The 23,373-nt window shown below is 35.5% G+C and overlaps 1 protein-coding gene across 2 annotated transcripts; it reads right to left on the bottom strand.

Annotated features, from left to right (window-relative positions):
• Positions 1–127: 127 nt before the first annotated feature.
• ankrd10b (ankyrin repeat domain 10b) lies at positions 128–22,927 on the bottom strand. Of its 2 annotated transcripts, none has more exons than XM_026272355.1 (6): positions 22,532–22,927; positions 19,232–19,384; positions 18,384–18,475; positions 2,620–2,870; positions 2,435–2,533; positions 128–729 (listed from the first exon to the last, which is right to left on the bottom strand). In XM_026272355.1, exons 1-6 carry the CDS (start codon positions 22,721–22,723, stop codon positions 422–424), a joined length of 1,095 nt encoding a protein of 364 aa, XP_026128140.1. In that variant the 5' UTR covers positions 22,724–22,927; the 3' UTR covers positions 128–421. The 2 variants fall into 2 exon arrangements, with proteins under 2 accessions (XP_026128140.1, XP_026128141.1); XM_026272356.1 differs by having other exon boundaries at positions 128–726; positions 22,532–22,926.
• Between the last annotated feature and the right edge of the window lie 446 nt (positions 22,928–23,373).

Here is a 23,373-nt window from a genome sequence, read left to right as displayed (position 1 = left end):
AAATGTTTGGACTACAAAATACTAAAACCATTAAAAACTCGTTCCTTATTACACACTACTTTATACACTCTACAAGACAAAATATAAATAAGGTGTAGGTTGTGAGGTTAGAAAACCATACAAATGATTCAGTCAATTCAACACCCTTTTTATTTACACACAGCTCTAACTACAATGTAAGAAAGAGATGTCAATATGTAGGCACAATTAATACAATACGTGTCCTTACAAATAATGCATGAAAAAATTAACAGCCTGCGGATTCTCCAACTCAGTTAAATGACCCAAATTAGAAAACATTGCACTTTTTTTTAAACCACACACATACAAATACAGTGTCCATTTAAAAGGACATGGACTCAAAGCAATTCAGCACATTCTATATGGATATATAAAAGCATACGAGTCTGGATGGGACGTCCTAACACCCATGATAGAGGTGCATGGTGTCAAAGGTGATGTGGTCATACTGCTCCTCTACACTGACTGACTTGCGGTGCTCTATCTGACTGCTGGCGTCCTCCATGTTCTCAGCCGTATCCCCGAAGCCATTATGATGACCAAAATGAAGGCCATTGTCAAAGCACCCAGGATGTGAGGAGACACCCATATTCCCAATATGACCACCACTCTCAACCTTGGTTGCATTTCCATTTACGTTCACATGCATCAGGTCACCTCCACTGAGGTGCTGCACAGGATGGCAATGTCCGTTTAATGGGAGTCCTGCTGTCGAAGAGAACACATGAATTATAATTCATTAAAGAAATATTAAGATTGCTTCTTCATTCTTAAATGAATGTTTTTGTTTTGCACAACAATTTTCAACAGGTCTACATTGTTCATATCATTTTTGGGGCTTGAAAATCACCCATTCCGTTCAGCTTACATAACACGAATATATCTGAACATTTGAACTCGAGATTGAAGTCCTGCTTCAAGCCATGATATTACTCAGCTCTACAAAAACATAGCACTGACACACTGTCCTACATTAGCTTCCACATTAAACATTAAGCCTTATAAATTAATATTACTTTGATTTAAACAACAGGGCTTAATTCTTAATCTCATTTCTGTTATATGTGGAGGCAGCAAAATAGTCCAGAGGTTACTGAAGGTGCAAACCAATAGAGGACACATGCGTGCCACATTAGAATAGACAAAAACAGCATCAAATTAACGCTAGCAAGTGGTTTTTGTTTGGCTAATATGTTCTTACAATCTATTCATATGTACAAATTCAAGAGTCAGTGTTGATTGTTAAATGAGAGCATTTAATGTGTATAGAAATTACATTTATATCCATCTTAGACGTCCTTTGTAACTTTCCATGAACAATATGTCTATGTGTCCCACATTGTCGGTATTTAAATGAGTACTTCTAGTAAGATGTCCCTTGTAATTCTGAACCGACAAACATGTGTTATTCTATATGCAGTGATAAATCTAACAAGATCCTCTTCATCAGACTTTGCAAAAACAGCAACAGAGAGAAAACAACCACAACCTAATATAGTTAAAAAGGTTAAAGAAGTGACTGAATAGCAACTAGACTTCCTTACAAGAGCATACGTATGAAAGCTGCACAGCGAAGGTCTGTAAATGCACTTTATACATTCATGATAACATATGCTTTGGCAGAACAAGTGGATTTAATGTTGAAGAAATAAAAAAAGGAAAATAAAATGCACAATATTTTATATTTTCAACATGGAAATATATAATAATTATATAATGTTTTGCTACTTAACAGGAACATGATATGGGCTTCTCATATCAAAAGTATTAACCAACAGCCTAAACCCGACAAAACCCGAGGTCAGGAATTTGGCGGGGCATATACAAATCAGAGGCAAAGCTGAGCAATAAGTCATACTAAGACATACTTTCCAAGTACAGATATCAGGGCATAAAAACAGCCTCATAACATCATGCAAGTTCCTTAGAGAGAAGGTAAAGGTAAAGTTTGCCTTGCTTCTGGAATGCATCAGAATAACAATTAAAAATGTAAATGGCATTCAGGGAAGTTATTGTGCAAAACAAAACTTAACATTTGCTCCAACCATTTAAAAGTCCTTCTCCATTTTAGTTTAAAACAATGTGCATACTGCCAAAAGTTAAAAGGATGGGGTGTGAACAACGTATGATCAGATGTTTTATATATATATATGATGTATGCCAAATTAAATTATTTTCCCTTCCAGACAAGCATCACCAAAAGTGCTTAAATGCAGCCAAGGCAAATTCTCCTACAAATAGGCATAGGAGTTAGTGCAACGGCATGGTATCTGCATGGAGGTCACGGTGAAGATCTCCGACTCTCTGAGGACTGGAGAGGACGAGCTCTCCATTCGAACCCCCTGGTCCTGCTTTGGACTGATGTAGCCATTGGACCCTAAAGACAAGGGTCCATTTAGCAGACAGTTCCCACCTGGGGTACTCAGCGCTTGGCCAAACTCCATGTGCATGTTCTCCATCTGGTCCTCTCCATTGGATCCATTTACTCCATTCATCGGCTGATAACCGAGATCTGCAATGACACCTTAACGTTAGAAACCCAACTTCATCATACAAATGTCTTTAAAATCAAACTTTAAACATTCGGTCAAGACGTACCATCTGTTCTGGCCTTTTTAATTAGATTAGACTCCATGCAATCAAGAGACCTTTTTCGGCTGGGAACCCCATTAAGGATGCCACGCTCTTGGTTTAGCTTGCGGTCCCCAAAGCACACAGAGCCATTGGCTGAGAACCCGTTAAGCTGATTGAGCTGCTTGTTCTGGGCATTGGAAAGCAGTTGGGCACACTCTTGAAAGCCCTGGGCATGGGCTAGGTCAGCAGCGGTCAGTCCACTAGCGTTCCTCATGCTGCGCAATGATAAAATTAGTGCATTAACACTGCTGGTCTAAGGCAAGAGTTTGTAAACCACTCATGCACATATGCAAACACACACGCACCCACACTTCCCTTTCTGTATTTCAAACCCTAATTTATTTGGACATTTTAGAAAAAAAGTAAAAAAAATAAATAAAAAAAAAACACCTGGATAAAATCACTGAAAACATCTACAGGTACATCCCAGTAAAATAGAATGTCATGGAAAAGTTAAACTATTTTAGTAATTCAACTCAAATTGTGAAGCTCATATATTAAATAAATACAGAGCAGACTGAAGTAGTTTAAGTCTTTGGTTCTTTAAACTGTGATCTTAAATTTGGCTCACATTTAACAAAAACCCACCAATTCACAACAAATCTCAATTTCAACAAATTAGAATATTGTAACATGCCAATTAGCTAATCAACTCAAAACAGTTTGGTTCACTAGGCTGCAGAATCATGGAGAAGACTGTTGATCTGACCGTTGTCCAGAAGACAATCATTGACACCCTGGAGGTTAGGTAAAGAGAGTAAGCCACAAATGTTCATTGCCAAAGAAGCTGGCTGTTCACAGAGTGCTGTATCCAAGCATGTTAACAGAAGGTTGAGTGGAAGGAAATAGTGTGGAAGAAAAAGATGCACGACCAACCGAGAGAACCGCAGCCTTATGAGGATTATCAAGCAAACTGGATTCAAGAATTTGAGTGAACTTCACAAGGAATGGACTGAGGCTGGGGTCAAGACATACAGATGTGTCAAGGAATTTGGCTACAGTTGTCGAATACTTCTTTTTAAGCCACTCCTGAACCACTGACGATGTCAGAGGTGTCTTAATTTGGAAACCAAGGTCCTAGAGTCTGGAGGAAGGGTGGAGAAGATCATACCCCAAGTTGCTTGAAGTCCGATGTTAAGTTTCCACAGTCTGTGATGATTTGGGGTGCAATGTCATCTGCTGGTGTTGGTCCATTGTGTTTTCTGAAAACCAATGTCACTTCACCCGTTTACCAAGACATTTTGGAGCACTTCATGCTTCCTTCAGCTGAACAGCTTTTTGAAGATGCTGATTTCATTTTCCAGCAGGATTTGGCACCTACCCATACTGCCAAAAGCACCAAAAGTCAGTTAAATGACCATGGGGTTGGTGTGCTTGACTGGCCAGTAAACTCACCAGAGACCCCATAAAGAATCTATGGGGCACTGTCAAGAGGAAAACAAGAGAACAAAAAAAATGCAGATGAGCTAAAGGCCACTGTCAAAGAAATCTGGGCTTCCATACCACCTTGGCAGTGCCACAAACTGATCACCTCCATGCCTGCCGAATTGAGGCAGTAATGAAAGCAAAAGGAGCCCCTACCAAGTATTGAGTACATCTACAATTTGTTGAGATAGTGAATTGGTGGGTTTTGGTTAAATGTGCAAAATCATCACAATTAAAAAAAAACAAAGACTTTAACTACTTCAGTCTACGTGCAGTGAATTTATTTAATATGAGTTTCACAATTTGAGTTGAATTACTGAAATAAACGAACTTTTCCATGACATTAAAATTTATTGAGATGCACCTGTATTTACAGAAATGTATAATGTAGAGATGTCTCGACTGCAATAGAAAATGAAAAATCATTAAAACACACACACAAAGAACATGATATTAAGAATAAAAAAACATTTCAATTACACCAGTCAAGGGTAAATATTTGCCTGTGGCAATATTGACTGGCAAATGAAAAGTGGTTTGGCACTGCCAAATGATTTTCCCAAGAATGAACTGGACAGATGATTATTTAAATAAAAACGTGTCATATTTTTTAAAAGTGAAATAATGCTATAAGTTAAAATCTGAATGTGCCAAAAGTAAAAGAATGCCACACCAGAATAAACATGGTAAAAGCAGTGGCAATAAGAAGCAAATAACTGTAGATAGAAGAATGCAGATAGTTCAAAGAGGACTTCTTCATTCTGTAATAAGAGTGGCTGGACCACAGCTGTGAGATGAAGGAAACACCACGCCGATCTTCTGATCTCTTCCTTTTTTTTTTTGTAAAGAGAGACTCATATCCTCAATAGGTTTTATGCTGGCACAATCTTCATTTTCATGGTTGAAAGAGGACATCTCAGAAGCGATAAGGCAAAACAAGACCTGATCAGGAAATTCTTCTTTAAACAATCAAAGATAAAAAAAAAATTATTAAAAAAAGTGGTGGTGAAGTGCAGTTAATAGAACAGCATCCTGGCTTCTTTAAGAGAAGGATATGATCGAATGGTGAACATTAATACTATAACACATTAATGGGTAATGTGAGATGCACAGCTGTTTAACATTTTAAATGAAATAAAGACTGAGAGTGTGTATTTGCCATCACCAGTCATTTTCTATTGCAGTGAAGAAAACAGAATACATGAATGAACAAAATCTAGGGCAAAATAAGAGCGTTTACACTTACCCCTGGAGCTTCTGCTAACACATCTACCCTGAATGCAGTGAGAATACAGAAATGTGACTCTCGGCAGCGCGATACAGTAAATACACACAGACGAACCTCAGATAATCCAAAATAATTTCTAACAGACACCAATAATGTGTTGAGTAGTTTTAATCACTTTTTTTTATTTGTGTTATGTTCTCTGTTATAACAAATGTATCAGTATGGGTTTTAAAGTACTGCCAGCTTTTGTTCCACTCTTATTACATGTAACATCGAAAACTGAATTCAGAACAGCAAGCCAGTGTTCCTCTAAATCAGCATGACCATTTGTTTTTGATAGATCTATTTTAGTGCTTATGCTGAAAAATATTGCAGTTATATAAGAGAACTGAAAAAATTGTGGTATCATTCATTTCAATGGCATCCACAAACAGCATCTGGCTGTCGTACAACTTTAAAAGCAGTTCAATGAAAAATAGAAAAGAAAAATAATCCAAGTTATCTCTCTCCAAATTAGAGCTGCAGAGTTTGAAATCTTCCCATTATAAGCACATGGCTACACACACACAAAAATATTTCTTCAGCTTTTCTTTGTGGTAGTTCGGGTGCTACATAGCACCGCTAAGTGGTTCTTTGGCTTGTAATCATAGGGAACCAATTTAAGTGCTATATAGCACCTACAAGAACCTGAAATGGTTATTTAGTGGTTATTTGGGGTGATTATGATATAGTTCTTTAACGATTTAGGTGCTAAAAGTGGTTCCTCTATGATTACGAGCCAAAGAACCACTTTTAGTGCTATTTAGCGCTATTTTTTTAGAGTATACTTATCAAAATCCCATATTTATCTGGGAATATACTTGATGCTCTAAAGATATGTTCTATATAGGCCAGGTGTGAATGAAATGCTACAATCTCTTCCATTCTCAACACTTCTCATGTGGCTTCACGGGACAGTAAAGTGTCCATCAGATGTGCACATCGAAGTAAGTTATCCGTGAACTTTTTGCCTACCGTTTTATGAAAACAATGATGTAGGGAAGAAGTTGTATTCGGGCGCTGGGAATCTTTGCTTGAAGTTTTAAGTCTCTACATAAATGTCTAAGGTACAAGCAATTCAATGTGAGCATGACACTTGGGTGCAAAACCTTGGAATTCTGATTGGAAAGAGGAAGAAAAATGCTGGCAGTCACTTTAAGTCTCATTTTCATGAATCTGAATCTGTGTGAAATTTGTGCTAGCTACATAAGCTAATCATTATTTTGTAACAATCATTAAATACACTATGCAATTGAAGTTATTTCCTGTATGCGCTACCATTGAGTGACATTTATCAAGTAAGGGGTTTGCTTGTGGCTTTAGGAAAAGGTTTGTTCATTCACAGATTCATTATTTAAAATTGTATATATATAAATATATCACAATAATCATTCAGACAAGTTTTTTTGAATCTCTAACTAAACCACAGTCCATACACACATTCATTCCAACACATAAAACAAGTTTAAAATCAAACATCTAAAAATAATACAATTTCCAACAAATAATGTAAAAAACATTTTTTATTGAACAGACCCTACCCACTTATTCCCACCCAAATCTGAAGAAAAATATGAATGCTTCTTGGATGTTCTGTTGTCAAAACGACATTTCTACAAACGTTAAGGTACGTGTCCATCCTGGCAGGTCTCTCAATTCAGAATGAACCTCTTAGGTGCAAGAAATCTGAAATCATTATCAAAACAAACACAATGATCATATGGACAACTGATTAACAGCCTATCGGTGTATAGCCTATTGCGTATAGGTGTGTGTATATAAGATAATTTTGTTCAATGTTTGATTTTCTGCTTATGATCTGTATGCTTATGAAATATATGTACCAATAACAATAGTAGGTATTGAAATTATAAATTATATTACAACTCTATTTCAACTAATCTTGGTAAACATTACTTTGATGAATGATAAAGAATGATAAATTAAGTTTGTATTAGGTATCTAATGAAATGGCTTGTTTTACCTTGGTTGAATTTCATTTTTTATTTTTTTTTGCAATTGCAACAGCAAACAACTTGATAATTGTGTATATTACAGATAATGTATTACTCAAAATACCAGTAACAGTATGTGTAATATTCTTGCATGTGTAATGTCCCTGATATATAAGATGACTAAAACTACGATGTCAGTTGAAATTAGAATGCCAGATTTACTGAAAACGGTTTTGTTTATATATTGTCCACAGAGTTAGATCAGATTTCTAGCACCTTTAATTAGAGATCATTTCAGTTTATGTTAACGTAAAAGATACATGTACTGGAAAACCTGTATGCTGTTACTAATTTGCCTTGATTTATATTTAGTTAATGCTACTTGAGTTAAACATTTGCATGTTAATTCTCATTATTATTATTAATAATAATCTAAATTAAATTAAATTAGAAGTGTGTTAGAAGTAGATCAGTAGTTTGTACAGAATATACGTTTTTTTAAGTAATCTGCTGTTAAGAGAAACGGGTTTTGTTTATGCTTTTTAATATGTAGCGTTAGCCTAAACCTCACGCTTTAAGTCAGGTTTTCGCAACAAGACCAGCTTAATTTCTACTCAAAACTAGCCCACTTGCGTTTCAAGGCGGGTATTCCAGGGGCTAATGGTGCGTTCAAGTCATCTTGTATAGATCTTATTTACACGTTGAATGCACCACAATATCGTAAATACCAGTGGGGAGCTCGGTATTGTACAAGTTGGGGGCGTGTCAATGATTAACATGGCGGAATATACAATACTTAAAAGTATTTAGCTGTGATATTGTCAGGCTTTTCTATTTACAGCACAGCAAGTTAATCAACAACGCATAATATGATGGCATTATAATATAACAATGCAACTTGTAACAATAAAGTTGGCAGTGGCTTCATTAATTAATTTACAACATTAAAAAACAAAGTGTACCTAATGCACATTTCTTTGTACTCCATTTTCTAGAACAAGAGTTTAAGAAAATTGGTGTATTTTTGTGTTATTAATTAAGAGAAAGTACTCCTTTATCTTGCTCCGACGAAAGTGACTTGAACGCACATGCCGTCACAAGCACGACTTACCACATTGTGTACACGAACTTCCCAGGAGGACTTGAACGCACCAATAATATCACGTTATTGGGAGTGCTTCAACCCACAGCAACAATGTTAAATTATAATGTTAGCCCAATTCTGTGGGAAAACCGAGGACTTAGCAACACAATGGCTACAGTTTGCTAGCTAGCTATGCCTTTTTCACATAAATGAATATAAGCCCTGGTTGCGATCATTTACAAAACAGTTGGCTGTGTAAATCTAATGCAGCTGCTGGAGGGAGCATTAATTTGGGTTGTAGCGTTAGCTGTATTTGACAGATGAGAGGGGCGGCAGACTTTCCTTGAGTGGACGTGGTTTCAGCACTGCCAGCGGACATGCCCCAGTGCCTGAGAGCACAATACTGCTTATGTTTTTTCAAGATTTTGATAACTTAATATTATTTATTTACATGGTAGAAAATACTGAGAAAATCGCCTTTAAAGTTGTCCGAATGAAATTCTTAGTAATTCATTTTACTAATAAAAATTTATATTTTGATATATTTATGGTAGGGAATTTACAAAATATCTTCATGGAACATGATCTTTACTTAATATCTTAATGATTTTTGACATAAAAGAAAAATTGAAAATTTTGACCTATACAATGTTTTTTTGACTATTGCTACAAATATACCCCAGCGACTTAAAGTGATACTCAACCCTAAAATAAAACTTTTGTCATTAATAACTTACCCCCATGTTGCTAGAAACACGTAAAAGCTTTGTTCATATTCGGAACACAATTGGTTAATGGCTCTTCTCGTCCTTTTTTGTAATTTTAAACGCCATTTTGTTAAATGTCTGGATTGGAATACATTTCACAAAAATATTATAAAGAAAATGCATATTAAATGGTTAGTTCACTCAAAAATAGTTCACCCTCAAATTACAAATCTTGTTTTATTTTCAAAACACAAATAATGAAACCCGAGATATTTCTGTTCCTCGATTAAATGACCATTAGACCAAAACCCTGATGCTCAACAAACAAGTGAATAAAGATATAAAATAAATGTGTTAATCAAGTACAGCAAATGTGTCTCTTCGGAAAACTTGACAAATCTCTTTAGGATCTTTTTAAATCATTAAATGTTTTGGTGGAACTGACTTTCAGTGGTGGGACAGAGATATCCAATTTCACTAAAATGGCTGCATTAGTGTTTCGAAGATGAACAAAAGCCAAAAGGGCTTGGAAGGACATGGTGGGTTATTAATGACAGATTGAATATTTGGGTGAACTATCCCTTTAACTTTCTCAGTTTGGAAATCTGGACAATATTCTAACAATGAAAGTCATATATGTTTATATATATACACACGTTAGACCTGCCAGGTTAGCCACTGTTTCCTGGTAATTTCTGTGTTCAATACTGTATGAACAAATATCAAACTGTGACAAATGGCAATTTCACTTTGGCAAATTAGTGAAATTTGTATTTAAATATTGAAACGGAAGCATTCATTTTGTTTCTTCATTCCTGATATGCTTTGCTACTCTCTATTTTCGCTTCATAATTTATTTTCCATTGGTTGAGCCCTAACGCATAACTTCCTGAGCATCAAACCATGCTTACTCTGGACGAGACTAAGAAGGGACTGATTAGACCTGTCCTACAGATACGTCCTATGGTTAGTCTACAAAAACAAAAACAAACATTAAGATTAAAAATGAAATTAATATACTTCAACTGCATTGATTTAAGGGCACAATAAGCAAAGCATGCAGGTCAAAAACAAAAAAACTAGATCTAAAAATTTAAAAACAAACAAACAAAACAACGTTGTCTTTTGAAAGTTCTAGGTATAAAATGTCCTATCAGTAAAACCAATCACCGCATGAAATACCTCAACAGTTTGCCAGTGTGTTGATACTGAAGGGAGCGATAGTGAGAACACTCCTAATGCCACAACAGTGCAGTTTCGTTGAGGGAACTTGGAGTGAGTCAGCAGTGTCTATTTGGAATGCTCTCCCCCTTTTCTAGGATTACTTGAAAAAGTCAAGTCATTTCGAATTCAATAGCTGCAAAAACATTGAGATGTGTAGACGTTCTCTAGAATTTTGCCGTAACAGTTAACAAAATGCAATCTCCATTTCTTTTGTCATCATGCCACTTTCATAAGGACAAAGGTGACAGATGATTCAAAAAAGAACATGTTTTATCATAGGGTAATCATATATCAGAGGGTAAATTCTACAGGCGACATTGTAAATACAAACAGTTCGTCTCTATGAACAAAGTCTCAGAATAAAAGATGCAGACAGGTAAAAACAAAATACTAGTAATGCTATTCATATGGTTAAGATTCTAGTGCAGAAGCCTATGCTTTACCCTGTTCTCCTTTATTATTATGCTACCTGAACCACACTCATGAACCACATAAGTACAGCCAGACTTATGGATCGAGGGCTTTGGGAGAATGACGATAGAAGAGAAGAAACAAAAAATGATAAGAGTCTACGCAATAGCATCAATGTTTTTAAACGGTTTATAGTAAACTGTAAACAGATTATTTTCCCCATTTATTTTACTTTAATGAAGGGACAAGAAATTATAAAATGCAACTGTATTTGCTTTAGCCAGATTCGTCATGTCAGAGTTGAGTCTAGGGAATGGCCGCAATATAATATTCTTAAGACAGCATCATTTTGGTGCTTGAATGAGTTAAATAAGTTCAGTTACTTAAGTTAAATTCACACTACATTAAGGACATTTAAATAATTTATAAAGCACTTTGGATAATTTCAACTGGATGTTTTATCTAAAATCTCTCCACTAGGTGATAAAGAAAGACAAAAGACAAAATGTACACTTGAAGCTGTGTACATCACTGGTAAAGAGCATGAGAAGCTGAACAAAGTGAACTGATTGAGGTTTATGTTAAACCAAGTCCTGAGGAAAAACAGAGGAAAGAAAATGTGATGAAGCACATTTCTTCAAAGAACTTGGCTATTTACTTGGTAGACGACGAGGAGTGGACATTTCTGGTGAGAATGAAATTATTGAAGACATTTCAGTGAAGAAATAATCAAGACTTCAATGAGAGATTGTATGTAGTGTGTTCGTCCATCAAGTTAAAACAGAGGAAAGTCTTTCCACTGAGCCATGAACAAGAATGAGTGATCCGTCTGGAGATGTCCAATAGGAAAAAGAAAAACATATTTAGAGGTGGATACATCCGATGACCGTCGATCTGATTCCAAGGCATTCAGGATTCAAAAGGGATCCATCTTCGCTTTCTTCATGTCTTCAGGAAATTTACAGAGGGCATTTAAAACATTAAGCTGAATATAAGCCCTTAAGCTCCTATGTCTTCATGTCATTTAATTTATTTCAGTTTTGGTCCAATAGATCTTGAAGGAATATCATTTCTGGACATCACAATGAAATGCTGCTCTTTTGCCAACTTTTAAAGGTAGGAAAATGGTGCTGTCAAGAGAATATTTTCATTGGTGGCTGGCGTGTTCCTAGAAGGAGAAGTATCAGCTGGATTTGGATCTCAAGAAATCAATTAAAGTAAACACTAGAAATATGTAGGGAGGAAACCGATAAAACATCCAGGTTTGCATTTTTTTCCCCATGAAGATCTTTTTTTTTTTTTGTAGTATTTTTATTTAGTATTTTTTTTTTAAACAAAAATACATTTTTTACAGAGGAATAATAATTTTTTTCTAGGAGTCAAGGCAAACGTTTAAATCAGTTTTTTTAAATATAAAATAAAACCCCAAAACCCTCGATCCTTTCAATCTCCTAACTAGGCCTATATAATAAAAATCCTAATGTTAAACCTTCTCTTCTGAAAGGATAAATCTGACACACTGTAGCTGTCACTGGCTTTTATACTGACTGGGGCTTCAGTGCCGCTACCACTTTAAGACTTTAAAACATTGTTCATACTGCCATAAAAACAAACATCAACAATCCTATTTGTGTGGTTGCTGAATGCACATTTCATCATTATCTCAAAAGCATTTCCAATAAGCCCCAAACACAACATGCACTAATAGAAATTGAACATTTAAAAAACAAAAAAACTAGTTCCCCAGGAACAAAATGTTTCTCCTTTGAATGCCATATGTTACTCATGGATAAAGCAATACAATGTTTGTCATTTATAATATAACTTATATGACAGATTTGTTTCCGAAAATAAAACCTTCATATATACCACTGGGACAAATAGGTGTTTGACCACAGCGTCCTTTAAGACTTTGAGGCGATTTTTTTTCTCTCTCTGGTGCCTGTTTGACTTGGACAACATTCTGAAACTCTTGTCTGAGGGTCTCTGTCTTCTTCTTTAACCCAAGGCCATAACGTTTTTAATTCAAGTACCAGATAAAATGCTAAAACAAGTTCTCTCTTACGTATCATATACACAAGTAAAAATTTTAATCGGCATGTCAATTGGAATAAAAATAATATACTAAGAATAATATAAACTGACAAAATTTGTGCTAACCTTGAACTGAGGAATTTCTTAAAGGGTTACTCCACCCCAAAATGAATATTTTGTCAATAATCACTAATCCCAATGTCGTTCCAAACCCGTAAAAGCTCAGTGCGTCTTTGTAACACACTTTAAGATATTCTGGATGAAAACCTGGAGGCTTGAGAGTGTCCCATAGACTGACAAGTAAATAACAGTGTCAAGGTCCATATGAAAAGTCGTCGTCAGAAAGAATACTCCATCTGACATCAGACCTACAATCTGGGTTATATGAAGCAATAGGAAGACTTTTTTTAAGTGAAGAAAACTTTGTCAACGCTTTCCTTTGTCTCACTCCATATCACAGTGCTGCATATGCTCTTCCGTGTCTTCCCCGCCACAAGGATGCGCTGTTTTATTTAAAATCAAAGGTAAATACACGTAGAAACAGCGCATCCTTGTGGTGCGGATGACACACAGCTTACGTAGAACTGTGATATGGAGTGAGACAGAAGAAAGTGTTAACAAAGGAATTATTGAATAAAGTCATTATTTTTGTTTTCTTCACTTAAAAAAAAAGTGATTTTTCATAACTTTTCTGGACCTTGACACTTATTTACTTGGCAGTCTATGGGATGCTCTCAAGCCTCCAGATTTTTATCCAAAATATCTTAAATTGTGTTCCGAAGAAGAACTGAGCTTTAACGGGTTTGGAACGACATTGGGATAAGTGATTATTGACAAAATATTCATTTTAGGGTGGAGTAACCCTTTAAATGCAGAAGTGGGTTTACATAGTTTTTTTTGTTTGTTTGTTTGTTTTTTCAGTATTTTTTACTGACTGGGAGTGAAAGGAAATTCTCAAAATGCAGCCTTCTAGTCTTTTGTATACTGTAAATTTGACACATAACTGTCATTGTTTTTTATTTATACAATGTAGCAACTTTTCAAGCAATGTAGCAATCTTAATAGTTTTATTGTAAAATGTATGTGAAATGTATTTTACATTATGATTAAATTTGTTAATACTAGTTAACTAGTTGTCCTGAACTAACAAATTAAAGAACAGCATTTATTAATGTGAATGATGATTAATATACAAACACAATTTTTTTACATTTCAAGTTAAATATAATGATATTTATTTATGAATGACAGATATTACTAGGGCTGTCACTTTTGTGAAAAAATCATTTTCGATTTTTAAGACATAAGTGTCCATTGAATCGATTGTAAAATCGATTTTCCATGTCTACAAAAAAAAAGACGTTTCCTTTTTCAACGTCAAATAACGGACGAACGTAAAGAGAGTGCTGGAAACGCACAAGTCAGCAATATTTCTTATTTATTGGCATGAAGTTTCGTGCAGAATAACAAACAGCAACAGGAGTGCAACATTCTCGAAAATATATATTTGCAGAGGGGACGGCTGCCATAACAAAAGAAATACATCACTGCAGGCTTCAACCCAGCTGCATTTATGATTTAGGCAATTCAAAAATCTCCAAGATTATTTAAAATAATGATTCAATCCATTTCAAACAACTGTTCAAAAAGAAGATGCGCTCCAACCACACTGATGTCCCAGGGACACTCAGGTACAGCTGCGCAAGGTGGGGGTATTACTGCCAATTTTCCACCACAAAAGCCGTTCGCTGTCAGCTTGCAATGGTCCTTTTCATAACTTATAATCTCCTGTAACTAGATGCGCGAATGAGGCGAATTCGCGTCTACCGCGCAGCGAGACCTCCAGACGCACGTAAACGCGTCTTTACAAATGACTTAACATTGAAATCATTCACGCCAGACGCTCTATTCGCATTTGGTGTGAACGCAGAGAGGTCGCTTTCGACGTCACTGGGTCTTATAGGCGCGTAAAATTGCTGGTATTTTCTCTAGCCTATTGTCTAGCTTTTGCAAGGCATACTGCACTTTCTGAATTTTTTCTTTTCTTTTCCTGCTTGTTTGTGAGTTTTGTTACATCTATGTTTTTTAATTGTTTAATTATTTTTAAATGAATAGTGTACATATTTGGTTAAAATCGCTTCCCTATTTTCATTTTCGAAACTTTTTTTGGTTGGTCCGATTAATTGTGCAATCAATTTTCGATCTAAAAGTGACAGCCCTAGACATTGCTAAATGTAGCTATAAAAATTATCATTAACATTGATTAATAAATTTGTAATATTACAAATCTTTTTTTTTTTGGTTCAAGATACAAAATGCAACTTATGATAACAACTTAGTTTTTTTGTAAAGTGTCACCAGTTTTAATTGAAGGCCTTAACAGTACAAATGATATTCATGTTTGTTGTGCTGACCACAACCATATGGCATTCAGAAGAGGAGAACATCATCTGCGGAGTGAATTTGCAGTTGCAGTGCGTTCTTCAGACCAAAAGCCTGCAAGAAACACTAGCAAGCCCTTCACTGTACTTGCTGTTCCACAAAACACACCAGACCTCTGCTTTCCAAAGCAGGACTTTGTTTGACCTCAGTCAAATGATGGCTGAGCATAGAAGATACATTTAAAAAGCATAACAAAACAAATTAATTACTAACTACATATTTCATGATCTAGAAATCTAAGTTTAAAATTACATGTTAAATAATACAAACTGATCCAAAATATGTTCAATAGTGTTCTAGTCACTAATGTAAGAGGTTTGTGTCTCTGTGGAACATCAAATCATTTCCAGTTATTCAGTATATCCTCCATCATTATTAAAAATACCCACGTGGCATTTGTCATTGTCAAGAGATATGAAATGGTGAAAGTCATTTCTCCAGAATGAGCAACAAGAAAACTCCTGCACCACTGTATGTGTGCGCTGTCAACTCACAACACACAGGAGCTTACACTTGTATCATTACGCCTTGTTGCAACACCCTGGAGAACTGCTGGCAAAATAATCAGCATTAATAATGCATGAGCTTCCATCAGAATCACTCTGCAGTCAATAGCATGTTTTGTAACAAAATCTGTGTTAGCTGGTCAACCCATAGCAATACCAGCCTAAATCTAATGTTGGAGAAGAGTTTGTCAAGTGGATCTATGTATATTGCATATGAAAGTCATATAACTGTCCTTAAAGGGATAGTTCACCTTAAGTTGACTACCATTGTATGGAGAAAAAAAAATATGCAAGTCATTTGGGACCAATGGGGACTGGCAGCAACTGAAGGTGAACTATCCCTTTAAGGAAAAGTTTTCTACAGAATTTAGCTCCAAACCTAATTAAACACAACTATGAAGCAGCTCAAGGTTTTCAAGATTATTAAAAAGGTGTGTTCTGGCAGGCATACATTAAACTTTACTGGAGACTTTAGGAGCAGGACTATGTTATTTTCTTTGCAAAATCTAACAGAGCTGTTCTTGCATTAAATTTGGCTCAACTTCAGACAGAATAATGTTTAGCTAGAATACAGATTTAGAATGCTAGAAATAACTTAGATATATATATATTTTTAATGCAATAAAAATGTTATAGCTAGCCATAAAATGACACTGCAGAGACATTTTGAATGGAGCTCAATTTCCCCCAGAAAACCATGGGGTCTCTCACACTTCATTTCATCTTATCTCCCAATAAGGAACAAAACCTTAGCAACCAAGGACAATTTAAAATAACAATAGTTGTTTGCTTTTGAGCTATGAGGAAATGTGCAACAGCTCACAACCTTGAAAAGGCAAACACATTTCAAATCAAAAAAGTGAAGGAAACAAAAAGGATATTACCTCCGCACTTCACAGGGGATTATAGAAGACATGATAGAGATGATCAAATTACTGAATTCAGAATACATTTCACATTTAGGCAAAATTAAGCCGGTAAGACCAAATCTGGTCACAGATTTCAGAAGAGCTCCATCAAAATTCATTTAAAAATGGATTGTATTAGGTCACTTTTCAAAATCACATTTTTAACTTCGATGACATAAAGCCCATAAGTATAAACATTGAATCTAGGGTTCAGTTCATCAGGTATCACGATCTAACAATGAACAATACAAGAACAGCATTTATTATTTGGAAGAAGTTATTTGCATTATGATTACCAGTTAATAGCGATAGATGCTATTTACAGTATTGCAGTACTTTATAAAACAGTAAGCAATAATAATGTATTGAGTGTAAGTTATCATTTGAATAACAAATTATTGAATGGATGCCACATTGCTGGGAAAATAAATGACTTTCTGATGTGATAAAAGCTTTGAAAAGGGAGGGAAAAAAAGTTCAAACTTGGGTTGATTGCGTAAAAAGTCCACGCTTTACCACCAACGTAACAGGAACTGAGGTTTCGCAATCGTCTTTTCTAGTGTCGACTAACCCAATCATATGTTGGTGGGTGGAGTTAGTTTAAATAGCCTCTGCCAATAAGGTAGTCTGCCAACTTAGTGTAAATAGACACTCCGTAAGAATACATTTTAATGTTCCTAAAGTGTAAATATGTACTAAATTAACATTTCAAACTGTATAATTATTCATAATGTACTATCAACAAACAACTTAACATTGAACAATAACACATTTCTGAACATTAACTTAATAATTCAAATTAATAATTGCTGCACAAATGCTGTTCATTGTTAGTTCATGATAATGTTCATAATATTTTGTTACCCTGTTAGGATGAAACAATTTATGTACATTAAAATATCTTTAAAAATATCGTCATTTAAAAATATTATAAGGATATAAGAGTTCAGTAATAGCCATATAATAACAACATGCCTATTTTCATCCAGATGTGTACAACTTTTTGTACTTAAACATCCATTTATTCAACATTGTAGCAGCCTTGTTTCATGACTTAAATCTGTCATTAATTCATTAAGGCAGCAATGGTTATATTCGTGGCAAAAACTATTAAACTGCATTAAACAATTCAATCAATATCCTTTCAATATAAGATTTACAATAATTAAAATATTTGGCTAGAGTCAACATTCAAAACATTTTATCATAAAAAACTAAAATAACAGTAAGAGCAATATAAAGCCTTTCAACTTACTATAATACATATTCTAAAATTATTTCAGGAAAACCATTTTTTAAAATGTTCATCAAATTATTTTCTGAATAAAAATGTAATCTAGTATAATTTAAAAATGGACATTCTATTAAAATGTTTTATCCTCAAAATATTCCTACATAAGATCACAAACTTGTTTTTAACTTAACAGTTAAAAATAAACATGAAACATTTTGCATGTTTTAAAATCAGGTAAAAATGTGAGATTGAAAACCAGTCAGATTTCTACCACACAGGACAATAGGGTTCTCATCTGTTTTCATAGAGAAGGGCAGGAAAATCTCAGACGGTTCAAAACGGTCTCACTAGAATTCACCAATGTCTTTTGTTTACCATATTATCTTGTAGTGGAAGAAATAAAACCCCTTATAATCAAGAGAATCAATTTTCGGTTTTGATGGAGCCCTTCTTAACTGAAGCACCCGTGGGGTTGATGCAAGGGACAGAGAGAGATACAGTTAGAGAGAGCAGCAGTTGGAGAAGACTTACTCTGCCTTGGCTCCCTGGACCAGGAGCGTGTTAATGCAGTCGATGCTGCCAGCACGGGCCGCTTTGTGGAGGGGGGTTTCTCCAACATAGTCCTACAAAACAGACAGAGAATCTAAAGCACCAGCTGGGAGCAGTGGCCTGTAAGCACAAAGCCAGTTTCAGTTTTTACCCAGGTAAGTTCACGTTCAGTTTGAAACTTGAACTTTAAAATGGTGTTTTGTTTTTGGGTCAGACTGATGCTCGGCAGCTTTTCACTCCAGTTACATTCCTCCGAGCAGTACAAGACAAGACTGGCTAAGAGATCAGTCGACGGGACAGGCGATGCCCTGAAATCATTCATGTTGATCTGCCTGAGCCAGCGGGGATGAGAAACTAGTCTATATTTGGAGAACACATCACTGGTTATGTAACAATGGCCTAGTAATCTAATTTCTGTGCACCAGTGAGTGGTGGAGGCGGAGAATACATGAAGAATCAGAAATATGCTTATATGCTGCTGATGGGGATTTCTATATTCTCTATAATTATATATAAGATAATAGTATGTAGCTGAAACAGCATAGCGCTATGATTACAAGTGTGGCAAAAGTGGTACAAATATAAAATGGAAAGAACAAAGTCAGATTTCTGATCAGAAGAATCACATTCAAAGCTGCTGAAAAACAGTCATGCGGCCAGCTGTGACATTGCTAATCAATGCTTTGTGTTATTTCCAAGTTCTTCCTCATCTTTACCAAATGTTTACTTACATAACTTCATGTTTTTTCACTTTTACCTGTAAATAGTTCTGCATGTTCGCCTTCAAAAAGGTGTCTCATACATAATCTTATAATGCAGTGATGTCTTACCTGTCTGTTTATATCAGCTCCTGCCTGCAGCAGCCAGAGCAAGCACTGAGGATGACCCCCGAAGGCAGCAATATGAGCAGGAGTCTGGGCAAACCGAGAGGTCACAGAGTTCACACCACATCCCACCTGCACCAGACGCATTACACACTCCAGCTGGGAGACAGAGAGGACACAGTGCCTTTAGTAAGAGCTCAGCTGATAGGGCTTTTCAATGGCTGATGCCAATATCGATATCCAGAGCAGGATTGCAAGCCTAATTCCGATATATAAAATACAACACATAAATGCTTCTTTAGAATACAATTTAATAATAGCAAATAAAATGTAGACAAATTAATGAAATAAAACCATTTCTGTTTTATTTATTTTTCTTTCTTTCTTTTTTTTATATATTTAAAAGTGAATATGGATGGATGGATAAACTTCAATAGTGGTGAACACAAACTACAACATACATAAAATTTTTCATCTAATTAATTATGTTTTGATTAATTAATCGCAAAATGAATTTGACTGTGGAAATTCCCCGAAAAGATTATTTAAAGCTATTTTTTGTTAAATGAGAAAGTATAGTGTTTTTCAACATGAAATTTATTACACATAAACATTTAGGCTCAAACGGCATAACATAAACTATGGAACATAAAAGATGACAATTTGAGAAACATATCAGTAATATAACACAATATCAACTTCTTGCCTTGATCAAAATCACTTGTGATATAAAATTAGAGACACAAACTCATACAGGGCATTTTTTGCCCCAATATCTTTAATTTTAGGGCATAACTGCATTTATGGAGATGTTGCCCTGCATCATATTTGTCAACAGCAACGACTATAGAATACCCAAGACATGTCACATGTATAGTTTTGAGTGGGGAAAAATGCAACGCTCAATATGTCCGCTCAATCGCAGGAAGCCCCGCCTTATGAATAAAAGAGCCAATTGCTTATTGGTCAAGTCAGCAAGTCAAATCATGGCGGATATACGCGACCAACGTTTGAGTGATAAATAATCAATATCTAACCTGATGAAAAATATTAATGTTATTCACACGTTATATTTCATTTGCAGCAACAATATATATATATATATATATATATATATATATATATATATATATATATATATATATATATATATATATATATATATATATATGTATATATATATGTATATATGTATATATATATGTATATATATATATATATATATATATATATATATATATATATATATATATATATATATATATAAAATTGTAGAGTCCTAGTAAAGTCCTTTTTTCTGCTCTGCAATCCTGCTCTGTGTATTTTAATATATACCGTATTTTCCGTACTATAAGTCACACTTTTTTTTCATAGTTTGGCTGGTCCTGCGACTTATAGTCAGGTGCGACTTATTTATCAAAATTAATTTGACATGAACCAAGAGAAAGAGAGAGAGAGAGAGAGAGAGAGAGAGAGAGAGATTGATTATATAGGTCAGAAGAAAGAAAGGGGTCATATTTGCCACTGTGCAAATTTAGCAGTGTTAACAATTTGTTCTTCTGGCAGAATGTTAGAAACGTGCATACATTTTATACAAAAAATATACAAATCTTTACAATCTCTAGATTTACATCAATAACTGGAAATGTGTCATCACAGTCCATAAAAGGGTCCATTATTTCTTCTCAGCTGAAAGGGTTTTACTACACTTGTTATTCATCCAGCTGGGCTAAATATTGGTCTAATGTACTTGGGTAATAAAACATAATGGAAGCATTTAGTGCATCTAAGATGGTTACTGTTGTTGCAACATTCCTTGATGATCGTTCCTGCAAAATCTCAAATTTCACTCTAACTCTTCCTGTTAATCATGTACTCAACAAACCATCCCTTCTTCTCTAGACACTCCCATGCTATGGGAGACATTACATCCATCCAGATAAAGCCAACAACGCACAGAAAGCGAGAGAGATGTATGACTTCCTCATGACTTTTTTGTTTGTATAAGGTATATCAGATTCAGTATTATAATTCAACTGGAAAAAGTTTGATTTAATACCCTGTTGATCACACACGGACACTTAGGAATTTCCCTTTAAGTCTGAAAGTCTAAAATGCAAGTCCATGCATGCATGCAGTGGAGCAATGGAGAAAATGCTTTCCCTTTTCAGTAATTCATTTCTAAAAATAAACCTACGGGTTGGTGTTTATATCAAGCCGGCTGACTCTCATTCTTCATCTGGTTGGGTAACCTCAAGACATCGGAGAATACAACATCAGCTACATAACAGATAATGTAGCTCTTTAGAAAGTGAGGGAAACCTGAAGTTCAACATCATTACCTGTGAACAGACTACACCCACAGGTGTCAATACAAAAACACACTAAAAATAACTAAATGATAAATACTGTCAAAATTATGAACACGCGTGCAGCTCGAAATCTGGAAAAAACAACCAGGAGATGTTATTTTAGCAAATCAAAAGCACTCATGAATGAGTGAAGGCGGTTGAAAAGTATGTTTCTGTGTCCAATATTAAACGAAATAAGATTACTTTGTTGTTGCATCTCATTATGCTTCTAAAACCGGTTATTCTGATGACAACATCTGAATAACACAAAACAACGTTAATACAAATGAATAAATGATATGCAATATATTTGTTCGTTTAGCATTAAATGTGCATTACATTATTAAATCAAATCCAACACAAATTTGAATCACTGAGAGCTATTAAGTAAGTCACTAAAAAGTGTAACACTCATTTGTTGCATTTAACCTAGATCATTTATGACGTATTATATTAGTTCTGTTGATAATAACAATTATTTAATAATTTCACATCAATACAACTGCATTTCCTTCCTCTCCAAGTAGCCTACTAATCCAATCCAATGAAAACGGACTCGTAAAATTCATAATTGTCTTAGTTTAGGTTTTGTTCTTTTAAAATCAACACGCATTAATAATCACAAGACAGGCTAGGTTAAAAAAAATAATAATAAGAAAAAAACTGAAACGAAATGAATGATCAAGCCAAACTGTCTGCAGATAATTGCTGAATGCGTGCGCAACGTTCAACTAACGTTGTCAGATGACATTTTTGCACGATCCCATTATCTTCTGATGCGGCTTGAGTATCATTCACGAATTACTTGACAATACATGAAGAAACGAAAGATGCAATACATTGCATTTTATCAAGAAGAGTAACAAACAATAGTTTAATCAAGTATGCATTTTTGTGCACACTGTATCCAGGTTACAATGATAAATGCTGCTCATAAATGAATGTGATTTGGTACCTGGCCGAAGTGTGCAGCCCAGTGTAGAGGAGTCCACCCGTAGAAAGAGTCCTCCACGGCCAGCTGATCTGCGCTGCACTGCAGGAGCGAGCACAGCGCGCCCACGTCTCCATCTCTGCACGCGCGGTGAAGAGGGAAGCGGATACTCAGCACCTCCTCGCTGGAAAACCCAGACTCCAGGCCCACCGACATGAGTGCAAAACACAAACCCTCGCTCTTGTAGATACGTGGAAATAAAAATCCTTACAAAAATGGTGGCCTTCACGATGTCTGCTCGTGTTAAGTGCACCGCCCAAACAAACAAAGCGCTTACAAATGGGAGGCGAGATGATACGCACATCAGACTTGCGCGCGCGCCGAAGGAACCAAAGTTCACGCAAGTCCCTACAAAACCCAAAACGGATCAGAGAGTCAGGACTGGAGCTACGCCCGACCAAATCCCGAGACGGATCACTTGAGACCGAGACTGCGCATGCGTACTACGAAATAAACGCAGCACAAAACCAGAAACGGATCATTTCAGACTGGAATCTAGACTTCGCATGCTCACTAAAAAAGCCCCCGTAATCAGAAGCGGAGACGTACTGGAGGATCCGGAGGATGGAGTCACGCATGCGCACAAGCGACATCTGACCGTGGCGCAATAACAAAACAAGACCGTCATGTGAGGAAGTATACATGTTTTAAATAGTCTTATATCTGATTCTATGCAACATGGTTATGATGTTATTCTATTTTGGTGAAAAAAAGGGCGACTGCTTCTTTTATTAGCTCTGGGATGTTTAACTATTATTAGTGTTGGGCAGTGACTTAAGTTACTAGTAACACATTACAGTAATAAT

Source organism: Carassius auratus, chromosome 9 (assembly GCF_003368295.1).
Source record: "Carassius auratus strain Wakin chromosome 9, ASM336829v1, whole genome shotgun sequence".
NCBI classification, from domain to species: domain Eukaryota; kingdom Metazoa; phylum Chordata; class Actinopteri; order Cypriniformes; family Cyprinidae; genus Carassius; species Carassius auratus.
This window is presented reverse-complemented; position numbering and strand designations above follow the sequence as displayed.

Bases quoted from the DNA above. Each gene is read 5' to 3' on its own strand.
- ankrd10b (XM_026272355.1), bottom strand. From the start codon at position 22,723: ATGTCGGTGGGCCTGGAGTCTGGGTTTTCCAGCGAGGAGGTGCTGAGT. The intron at 2,871-18,383 runs GTAAGTCTTCTC...ATCATTGCGCAG, and splicing joins GTCCAGGGAGCCAAGGCAGA to CATGAGGAACGCTAGTGGAC. The intron at 730-2,434 runs GTGGGAACTGTC...TCTCTTCGACAG, and splicing joins CCAAGCGCTGAGTACCCCAG to CAGGACTCCCATTAAACGGA.